Genomic DNA, 12,558 nt, shown 5'->3' with positions numbered 1-12,558 from the left:
CAACATTAAATATTCCCTTATAAATGATACTAAAATATGTAATAAATTCATGTACTCTTTGTAAATTTTAAATTTAGTCATTGTACTTTTATTACTTGAATTTAGTCTCTCTAGTTTTCAGATTTTAATATTCAAATCCTATTGTTAGCTGTTAAGATTATTTTGTTAAATTATTGTCTCTTACAACGTAATTTTTAAATTACATTGCTATCAAGTAAGTATTTTTTTTTTATTTCAAAACGTCTCACTAATAAATTTAACAAAAAAATAATAATATTAACAATCGGACTTAAATTTCGAAATTTAAAGTCGAGGGACTAAATTCCTTGGAAAAATACACATTCCAAATTTGTGAAGAGTACAGGGACCTATGACATATTTTAGCCTATAAATAATTATGCTAAAACTAACCATTTACTTTTAGAAAATACTACCTTATTCCTTTTTTTTTTCAAAATATAATTACATTAAAAAAAATAGACAAACTACAATAGAGGTCACCCAATTATAATTATTTTTGTCACCTAACTGTAAAACAATACTAAATGATAACCCAACTATTCAGCTTTATTTTTTTTATCACCAAAATAAAAATAACAAAAAGTCGAATATAGTTGCATGATAAAAAAACAAAATTAAATAGATTTAACGTTTAGTGACAAAAAAAAAAATTTACTTGAGCGCCTAGTAGCCTAAAAAATCACTATTCTTTCCGTACTCTTTCGAGATCAAACATTTCATGGACCTGGGGAACAGCAACAAGAAAACTAAACCGGGGAAAAAAAAGGTTGCTCACTTGCTTGAAATTTTCACCTTAATTACTTGATATTAAAACTCAATGGGAAATCACTTGAAGCAGACACTAAAACAAATAAAAAAAAAATTAAAACAGATATTACATACTAAATAATAATATCACTGATGTAGCCTCCGGAGAAGAGCAGATTTAATAGCTTCTTCACTTGTCAATCCATAAGGGATCTTTGCAATAATGTCTTGGAGCATAAGCTCATTAACACACGACATGCTTGCATGGTGGACTTGAAACTCTAAGTCACGAAGTGCTGACATTAACCTAGCACCAGGATAGTTCACATTCTCTGATTGAACCCTGATGATCGCATCATCGTTTCCCATAACCTTGACATCGAGTTGCAGGTCACTAAACCTAGCAGTTGCAGCCGATGATGAATTGCTAGGCCTGGCTGCTGCTTGTTCCTCGGACGTGGTTGTGCTTTGGTTATCCATGGCGTCAATGGTTTCCACTTTCACTTTCTCGTTACACACTTTCCGAAGCTGTGATTCCAAGTCTTCGATTTTTGACTTTAGCTCGGTTATGTACGTGACGGCATCGGATAACAGCGACGCTTTGTCCATGCGCGACACGTTAGGGACTGCAGCTCGGAGAGCGTAGAACCTATGGTTTAGCTTCTCACGGCGTTGCCTCTCGGCTTCCACGTGGTTCACTGGTGTATCTCGTCGGAGACCAGGTTTCCTTCCACGTTTCTTTGGGGTTCTGATCTTCTCGGTGTTATTCACGGCAAGTAATGCACCATCGGAATCTGAATTCTCTGAGTCCACATAAGAAGATTGCTGCCCTGGCTTTAAATCTTCTATGGTTTTATTATCAGGGCCGCCATTTTCTTCTTCAATGCCGGCTAGTAAGCCGATATCTGGAAAGGAGATAGTCCTCTCAAGGAACTGGGTTGAACCCGAGATTAGGTTTGGATCGAACCTGAACAAGGATTTCACTTGTTGAACAAGTTCCCAGTTTTCCTTAATCATATCCGAAGATCCAAGTTCAAGAACACCACGATTTGTTGGTATGCAAACAAGTGTTCCGATACCATGCAATTGAGCTTCTCGAGCTCTTTCACAATCATTAAACTGCAACTCATGAGCACCAGTTAACCAAACCAAAGAGCCAGTACTAAGAACCTTGCCTAAAACCCCATCACCGACAGAGAAAGATCGAGTCAATGACATCACATAGAACCATTCAGCATCAGTAATATCAGTGCCGTCGACCAACGAACCATTTATATCATGGTTGTCTCCGATGAGTGCTTGAAGTCCTTTCAAAACATTCCTTCGCTCATTATGTAAGCCTTGAATGCTGTACATGTTGTTGTTGTTGTTGTTGGGTGTTGATTTGGGAGATGTGTCTTTGGTTCCTTGAAAATGTCCATCTTCCCAAGCCAAGAACAAACGACCGTGGTCGTCGGTTGACGTCTGCCAAAATATGGCATATGTCCACCATTCTTGATGGCTTTGGACTATGAATTGAAGCCTTTGCTGTAGGGTTGAAGGTGGAGTTTCCTGGGAAAATGAAACTAGTGATGAAGATGAAGATGGAGATATGATTAGTTCTTCCATGGCTGACAAATGAGAAACAAAAGAAAAACGTGTGGACTGAAATGCCAAGGGATGAAAAAAAAGGAGAGAAACGAGGATAAAATGAATACAATGTGGGAATCTAAAAGGCTGACTGGCTGAGAGCCCCTGCAGGAGGTTTTTGTTTTTGTTGTGAAAATACATACAAGTAATGATTATTTTATTCCACATTTATTTGTGGGGGAATGTATTTCACACGTCCCTTCATTATACGGATAAAATCAAATTAGTACATAAATTATTTAATTTGGGTTATACTTGATAAATTGAAATTTTAAGTTTTAAAGAGATAAGTAGTGAAAATTCAGTGTTGAAATTAAGTTATAAAATATATTTGGTATTTTATTTAAAGTTAAATATTAAATATAATTAGATTGTTTGATATAATATAATATAATGCTAAAAAATAAAATAAATTATTGAATTTATTCTCTAGTAATCTACTTATTACTTTCTACATTTTGTAGAGAAATTTTGATCTAGTAGTTTTCATTGTGGGTTATCAAACATATTTTAAAAAATTTAAATACTGAAAATATTAATTTTCGGTTGATTGAATTTTTCAATACTTTATCAAACAGAGCATTAGTCTCAAAGAATTAAATAAGACCAAATTTCAACAGAGTTAACATTTAGTTAGTGTTCGGAAGCCACATAATAATTGGATTTAGGTGTAATTACTTGTAATTACACAATGGTAGCATGTTTGAAAAACCATGTAACTTTCCAATTCTAAGCTAAAGGTGAGAATTGAAGTACACCCGAATCTAATTTAAAAAAAATATTTTATACAAGTGTAAGTTATAAAAACATATTATAAGCATGAATATGTTTTAAGTGTTTGGGATAGTTATAAAAAATTTCTTGTATTGTAAATCCTAAAAATATATTATAAAAATAATCTATTTGTATTTTATAAAGTTATAATAAATATTATATTATTCAAATCTTAAAAATTTCAAAGGTGAAAATGTTTATTATAAAATTAATTTACATGTTATAAAAGTATTATAATATATTCTTAGTCTAAAAATATTATTATAATATATTCATTTATAAAAATTATGGCCAAGAAGTATGGGCATAACTTAATTATGTGTCCATAATATAGATTATAAAAATAATATACTTATTCTTTAAAAAAATCGTTATAGTTATTTATCATAATTTATTTATAAAAAAATAATTTTTTTAAATTATGGTAAAAAATCATATTATTTGTAAGGAAGAGTTATAAAAGTTATTTGACACTTTATATTTTTTTATAAAGGTTATATATTATAAATTTTATATTATTTTTACTTAATTTACGTATTATAAAAAGATTATAACTTATCATAAGTCTTATGATCTATCGTAATTTCATATGTCAAATTAGGCTCTCTCAAATATTTAATGAGCTTGTTCTCAAGTAGTTTACGAGTATTTTTAATGTTTTTTATTGATTCTTATCTTTTAGTGTTAATAATAGTTTTTCTTACATTTTACTTCTTTTGAGACTCAAATTGGTAAAACTATATTTTTAGGAATCTAATGATTGATTTGAACTTGTGTAGGGAGATGACTATGGCCAAACATCAATAAGAACCTCAATTGTTGTGAGGGTCACGACATAGGTGTATGCGTGTCGCAACATTGACTCCCTATCACCTTAAAGAAGCAAACTTCATCGAAAAATCAACTTGGAGTAATTTGCCACTGAAGTTGCGACACTAAATGTGTGGCGTTACGACATCAAGCCTTAAAGTCTGAACTACAAGTCCTCGAGGTCACGACTCCAAACCAATGGTTGAAATGAAGGAACCTAGTGCCACTGTCATGAAGCTTTATCGTGACACCAAATGCCCCATGTAACACCCTATACCCGGTCTGATCGTCGAACCCGAGCTACAGGATGCTACAACAGTAAACATAAACAATCACATACATTTTTATCTGTAATATTCCATATATAAACAATACAAGTAGAACCTAATGATTAATAGGCCTTTCAAACAAATTCGAGTCTCAAACGAGCTTTCAAAAGCTCTTAAACTGACTCGAAACCAATTCAAGATCAAATTGAAAATTTTACAAAAAGATAGGTAAAAAGGTAAAACAAGGGTCACACAGCTGTGTGATAGACTAAGGCCTTGTGGTGCTATATCACACAGTCATGTCCCCAAATCATGTAACAGACTGATGTTGTGTAATCCAGGGTCACACGGTCGTGTCGCCAGGCCATGTAACTAACCGTGGCCGTATGGAATCAAAACCATATTGAACAAATAGAGCACACGACCGTGTCATCTACCCGTGTGTGACACACAGCCGTGTAGTTGACCATGTGTAGCATAAATGACCATTTTTGTGCAAGTTTCATGCCATCCAATCAAAGTGACCTATAATGCCATTTTATACCATTCAAACCTATTCCAAAACATACAACCAATATTCCCTCGTTGGCACCAACACATATTCAAACTCAAATCATTATGATTCAATCCAAATTACCTAACTATTTAATACCACAAACTCAACAATGCCAAACATAAACACTTACTATTTTGTAGACATATCATTTAAAACTTGCCATTATCATTAACTTTCTAATGCCAAACTTAGCATAAGCCATATCACACATATTAGGTTACCAAATGAACTTTTAAACATATACAACCATGCTAATACATTCATAAACTTGTACAAGTTTTAGCCATCCTATGTACATGCCACAAGTAACTAATTTGGAACATTAAAAACCTACCAAATTGAGAGACAGTGTAATAACCCGAATTTTGCGGTTATCGGAAAAGTGTATTTTCGAGACTTCGTTACTAAAAAAAAAAAAGGATCCGTAAATATTTATCAAAAATATTTAAAAAGTTCAGAGTGGTTAATTAGAGTTTAATTAAGTGAATTTAGCTTAATTAAGGATAATTAGATAAAATGATTAAATTGAATAAAGTGTGAAAGTTTAATTATAGATTAAAAGAAAATAAAAGGACCAAAATGGCAATTATGCCATTTAGCATAAGTGAGGCAGCATATAAAATAAAAATCTAAGATTTTACTTAGATTTTAATTAATATATATATTAGTAATAAATGATATTAAATTAATTTATTATAATTATATTATAAGATATTTATGTGATAAACAAATTAATATAAAGACAAATGTATAGTAAATAAAATATACAAGTGTATGGATAAAAATACATACATTTGTAATACATGTATTAGATATTAAATAGATATTTATTAATTAAATAATTATATTATAAGATTTTATATGATAAATATATTAAATAATGACAAATGTATAGTTATAAATGGACACAAATGTACTAATAATATACACATGAATAAATAAATAATACTTATTATTCAAGTATAAATACATGTGTGTATATATAAAAAAGGAAAAAAGAAATAAAGGAGAGAAACAAAGAAACAAAGCAAACGAAACAGAAAGCAGGGGAAGGAAAGAGAGAAAAAGAGAAAAGAAGGAAAGAAAAAGAGAAAAGAAAGAAAAAAAAAGGGAAAATCAAAGATGTGAAGCTTGAAAGTTTAATAGGTAAGTCAATTGAGCCCTTTTTACTTAATTTTGATATTTTAGAAGCTTTGGACAAGATTTTGATGAAATTAAGTTGATAATTTGAAAAGATATTAGATTTTTAGATACTGTTCATGTTGAGTAAAATGATGAAATAAGGGTTAAATTGATAGAAATTCAAGTTAGAAATGAAATAAGGATTGAATTGTAAAGTAATTCATAAGTTTTATGTTGAAGGGCTAATTTGAGGAAATTTTGAAACTAGTTAAATAAGCTGAAAATTTAGGAGTTAAATTTGAGTTGGGATGGAACTTGAATAGAAATAGAGTATGAATTAAGTTAGTAAAATTAATGGAAATTGATTTTAGGACATAATTGTGAAAATGTTGGAATTAAAGTCTAGTGCTGAAATTATGATTTCCAAAAGTTGTAAAGTAGTTTAAAGTGATAGAATAAAGTGTTAATTGAGAAAAATCATCTCGATTGAGAGGCTAATTGAGTAGGGACGAAATTGTTATTTATTAAAGCTTAAGGGAAAAATGGTAATAAACAACTTGCACTAAAACAATATTGGACAGCAGCAGTAGACTAACTTTGAAAAATCACCATAAATTTAAGAAATCGAATTAGAAGATGAAAAAAATATGAAATTAAAGCTTATTGAGTCTAGTTTCTCATAGAAGAAACAGTGTAAGCAATAGATTTGTAAATCATGAGATATAATAAATTTTGTGAGACAACATCAGAATGATTTCGGGTTTCCCTGTTCTGACTTTGAAAAATCATAAAAAATTGGATAATCATAATTATGGGCTTAAATTTATATGTTTAGAATATTGAATGAGTCTAGTTTCAATAAAAATAAATGGGAACATCATTTGAATTCTTTACGAGAAGATAATTAATTTTTAGTGAAGAAGGGTCACAACTGTCAGACAGCAGAATAGGGGTAACTTTAAAGAATAAACTGTACTTATTGACTAAACAAAAAATTCTTAAAATTTTATGGTAAGAATATATATGAGCCTAGTTTCAGGGAAAATTATCGGATCTTAATTTAGAGTTCTATAGCTCCAGATATAAATAATTTAGTGACTATGACACAGATGAACAGCTTGAATATTCATAAAAGTAAATAATAAAAATTATAGATGATGTTACTTACAAGTGTGTTATATACATTAAAGATGTGGAATGGAGAGGAGGAGGAGGAAAAATATATATGAATATCCAGCTTGCATGGCTAATTTCCATGTTTTAGGCTTAAGGACTAAATTGAATAAAAGTAAAACTTGAGGTCAATTTTGTAAAAATGTCAAAATGATCAAATTGAAGGAATGAATTGTTTTATTATCTAAATTAATAAATTGAATGAAATTTTCAATTTAATATCGGGTGAAAATTGAGAAAATGGTAAATTACCAAAATGTCCCTAAATCTTGATATTTCTACAATTTTGCTAGGTAAGTTTATGTAACTTGAATTATATTCTTTAATGCTTGAAATATATGTTATTGATGTGAATATGATTTGAATGTTCATTGTATGAAAATTGATGAAACATTGATATATTTGATAAAATGGGAAGAAATCTTGGTTGAATGAAAGGAAATTTCGATGGATCTCGAAAAGGAATTGGCGGTAAAAGGATCTAGCACGGACGGGTGATCCTATCTTGATATAGCCCTCTGAAGAATATGTGGAAAATGAATTTAGCCGGACGGGTAATCCGAATTAGGTCTGAATTTAGCTTGGGTAGTAATTGGATCCAAGCTCATTCTGATAATTGTCGTTGCGAGGATTTAGCTTTGGTGGTAATCCCGACAATACTCTATGAGTTTATATTACTGAGGATTTAGCTGGTGGTAATCCCTTTGTAAGGATGAGGTTAGCGGAGTGTGCTCTCGATATGAAATGTGTAAGACCATGGTTGAAAGATACCATGGCAACCTGATATGAAATGTGTAAGACCATGGTTGAAAGATACCATGGCAGCCTGATATGAAATGTGTAAGACCATGGTTGAAAGATACCATGGCAGCATGACATGAAATGAATAAGACCATGGTTGAAAGATACAATGGCAACATGACAGAAAATGAGTAAGACCATAGTTGAAAGACACTATGGCATCATGTCAAAGATAAATAAGACCGTGGAAGAGAGACGCCAAGATATCTATTGAACAACTAATATTCGAGTAATATGTACCGGATGACAAATAGTTATATGAATTGGTTGTACAAAATGGTTGTGTGAAATGTTTACAGGAATTGGTAATATGGAAATATATGTACAAAATAGTTGTATGAAATAATTAAGAAGATAGATAAATGAAATAAGTATAGATACATGGAATTTAATTTATGTTAAGTTTAATACGAACTATTACCAAAGTAAATATACATAAGATATAAGGAAATGATGATGCATGAAATATTGATATAACGAAATGAATGATATATGCTTATGAAGAAATAGTAAGAGAATAATATATTTTGTGACATGTACATATATAATTATCTTTGATATGTTGATATAAGGAAATTATGTAAGTTGAGACTATTATTGAACTTAAGTGTGATATGTTGAGAAAATAGGTATATCATTGTTAAATTTATATGAAGTATGTGCAAGTATATTGACAATGTTGTTGTATGATGCTTAGACAAGTGCCAAGCTATTGATTGAATGGTAACATGTTTAATTATAAGGAGCATTGAAATGGTAAGTACTTAGATGAAAATATAATTTAAGATTTTGCGAAATTTTTTTGACCCCGATTCAATTCTGGTTGGTTTTTAATGTATGTTTGGGGCTTCGAGGGCCCAATAGAGAAACGTTATCGTTATTTTCAAAATATGAATAATGAATGACTCAAAATTATCTGAAAATGTTTAGTAAACTCCGGTAATGCCTCGTACCCTATTCCGGCAATGGATACGGGTTGGGGGTGTTACAGACAGTAAGTGTGTGCTTCTTGTTGAGCCAATTCACATGTTTCGAACATCCAAAATCTATAGAAAATTAGTAACACGAGTAAGTATTTAAAATAATTAGTAAGCTCATACAATATAAATGATTACTTACCTCAATTATTAATCACATACACAATTCATTATGAAAAACAATTATCCTAAGCAAGGCACAATTGTAACAACCCGTTTTCAATGGTGTCGAAAATAGTGGTTTCAAGACCACAATTTCGACTAGTATGTCAATGTTTTATTATTTATTTAATATTTATATGGTTATTACAATGTCGTACTAAAATTTGGTTAGGAAATTTTAACGTTTAGATAGTTAATTAGGTAAAAAAGGCTAAAGTTGTAAAGTTAGTTTCTATTAGCTAAATGTGTTAAATAGCTATAAAAATATGAATTGATGGACTTAAGTGGTAAAAAAATGTAAAAAAAAATGCTATCATCTTATTTCTTTCCTTGATGAACCGAAATCACCATTGTTGTTAGCTTGAGAATCGGCTAAGCTTGGTTTTCATGCATGGTATGTAATTTTTGCCCATTTTTAATGACTTTTTATGTTTTTGTTATCATTTTAGCTTAATCTAGCTAACCTGGGGGTTAATTTGTAAAGATGTTAGATGTTTTAGATTGTCTCATTGATGAATTTGAGATGTATTTGAAGTTTGATGAGACAATCTAAATAGTAAAAATAGTCCTACATGAATAATGAATAAGTGTCTGGTTACTCGTTTAGGTTAAAAATACATGATAAATAGCCAAGTCAAGGCTTAAAGTACATGTATTCTTGAGTCCACAACACATGCTAGAGCTCGAAACCTTCGGGCTTTAACTCGAAACCTCGTATTCAAGACTTTTACTAAGTTCATCAGGATTTAACCTCAAATTACACCACAATTCATAATCACCGAAAAATCACTATTTTCTAATTAAGTAAATACATCAGCAATAGGAATTTAGTAATACAATATGAACTGACCTGACAAAACTATAGCGGTTAGCTAACAAGGACTAGTTGGTAATTTTCCTTTTTCCACGTACGTCCTTTGGCTATTATAATTCTTGATCTAAATCATAATTTGATTCAATTAGCTATTTCAATTATCATTCAATAGCATATTGAATTCATATAATAGATTAATTTTATCTAAACAACAATTTTCCAAGTTTTACATTTATGTCAATTTAGTCCCTAAAATAAAAAATACTATAACTTTTAAATTTGAGCTTCGATTTTGAAATGGATCTCAATTCTATCCTCCTATAGTCCCTTAGAACTCATAATTTCAAAATTTTCATGCACATTTCAAATTTATTGTATTTTAGTCCCTAAATTCAAAACTAATAACTTTTACTTTATAAACTTGTCCATTAACATATCTAAGCTTCAAAACTAACCAAATAGCCAAAAAAGATTTAATAAAACATCAATGACATCTTTTACAAACTTTAACAATTTTGAAAATAGAGATACAGGTTAACTGAACCTAATTGCAACGTTCTCAAAAACATAAAAAATATAAGAAAACAAACTTGAAATCACTTACCGATTGAAGAAAAAAGCTTAAAAATTGAAAACCTTTATTTCTTTCTCCATGTTTCAGCTATGGCTCTTTTTAGATGATGACAACCACCATCTTTTCTTTTATTTGACTTTTATACCTTGTTTAAACTTAATGTTTTAATTAATTATCTTCATAACTTAATTAATTATATTCAACTTTACTAAGTGAAATATGCCATCATTTTCCACCATTCACTTATGCAATATGGCTCAATTGCATAATTGATCCTTAAACTAAATAAAATTCCATAATGATTAATTTTTACTATTTTTATAATTTAACCATTTTTCTTTAATTAACTATCAAATCACAAAAATTACTAAACCAAACTTCAACCCACTTATACAAAAAATCCGTAAATATTTAATAAAAAATATTTATGAGCTCAGTTTATGAAAACGAAGTCGCAATACCTTTTTTTCCAAAAGCATTGACTTTCGGTATAACCACTTGTACCTTGACTAACAAACAAATTAATAAAATATATACAATAAAAATTCACCATAATACTATATTTAACTCATAAATATTAATTACTAATGTTCATGGACTCGCTAGTCGGAATTGTGATCTCGAAATCATTATTTTCGACGCTGCTGAAAAACAGGTTGTTACACCCCAAGCCAAGCCCGTGCCTATTGTCGTCAAGGTCATGACACCAAGAACCCCTAGCCAAGCTCGTGTCTAATGCCACGGATTTCCTGACACCAAAGCTTGGGTGTGGCAACACTGAAGTCTGACGGGTACAGAAAGCTGCAGGAGCAATTTTGTGTCCAAACTTAGCTTAAGTCACATCATTTTCTTTAAAGGTATTTTTGTCAATGTTAAGGTTAAGGGATCTGATATATTTAAGGCATCTTTATGCCACAATAAAGGGGGAATTTTTTATCATCTTTTTATTAACATATTTTATTCCCTCACCATTTTTTCCTTTCTAGGCTTTTCCTTTCTTAGCTTGGTAGTTATTTATTGCTATTTTCTTCTTTGTTTTCATTGGTCTTTTAGTTTTCTTTCAAATAGATATAATAATATTCATTTTTATTTTGGGTTTTCTTTTATAGCATTCAATAGATTCACATCTTGTTAGTTATCGAAAATGCAAAAATATTAATTTGGGCTATGGATTTATCATCATTCTTGTTGTAATTATCTTTAAAGAAGACTCCTTTAAGAATCACTAAACATTTCTAAACCTTGTCTCTTTTTGGTTACTTGATGAATCATTTAAGCATGAGATTGGTTGTTCTTTATATTTTGATGATGAGAAGGAACTAAGTTTTATGGTGGTTGGTTGATTGACATGTTGCATGATTAATTTTAGAGTTACTGACTAAATCGAATAATCTTCAAAACCTATAATTGATGCCTTTAGGCAAACATTTAGATAGGTGAGACCGAGAGGAGATCCTATTGTGACCTAATTTGATTGTCTCGATTTAGTTTAGTGAGGTCGATATATAAACCAAACTAAATTATCTAATTGGGTAAAATGGTGACTGAGATGTAAAATTGGACCAATCAAGAGTTTGAGCAATTTAGATCCCTAATTCTGGAATTAATTTAGCAACATGGATAACAACCAACCACTTTATCTCAACGAATTAATATTTGTTATACTTTTGAATGCTATTCAATTTAGTCTTCCTAGGTATAGTTTAGTGTAATTAACTTTGAATTATGAACTGTCGTAGCTAGACTTCTTAGTTGTATGCTTGATCAATTTCATTCACTTTATCACCTGATCTCTCTTGGGTTCAATCATTGGAATGCTCAAAGTGTTCCGCTGTAAAACTTACAAAAATTACACCTGACCTGTCACACTTGTAGTCAAAGTCGCTTTAAATCCTTATATTTTGTTTTAATTCTCTGCTCGGTATTCGTACGCCGTGGCACAGTCATCTTCCTCCAAATTATGTTTATATATTTTTTATAATTAAAGCTACAAACTATTTGCACCTTGTACCCGATTGTTATATGATAAATGATAATTATGCAAATATAATAGATTTTCTTGCACCATATCTTAGGGTATGATATCATTTGAGAGAATGGTTCACAAACTCTTTAATTTGAGACATTCT

The 12,558-nt window shown here is 30.3% G+C and overlaps 1 protein-coding gene across 1 annotated transcript; it reads right to left on the bottom strand.

The window, feature by feature from the left end:
• Positions 1-614: 614 nt before the first annotated feature.
• On the bottom strand, positions 615-2,563 carry LOC108479071 (transcription factor MYC2-like). Its single transcript, XM_017781494.2, has one exon. The coding sequence runs from the start codon at positions 2,536-2,538 to the stop codon at positions 916-918; it is 1,623 nt and encodes a 540-aa protein (XP_017636983.2). The 5' UTR covers positions 2,539-2,563; the 3' UTR covers positions 615-915.
• Positions 2,564-12,558: the final 9,995 nt, after the last annotated feature.

Source organism: Gossypium arboreum, chromosome 12 (assembly GCF_025698485.1).
Source record: "Gossypium arboreum isolate Shixiya-1 chromosome 12, ASM2569848v2, whole genome shotgun sequence".
Lineage (NCBI taxonomy): Eukaryota > Viridiplantae > Streptophyta > Magnoliopsida > Malvales > Malvaceae > Gossypium > Gossypium arboreum.
Note: the sequence above shows the minus strand (reverse complement) of the source record. Positions and strands in the feature narration are given on the sequence as shown.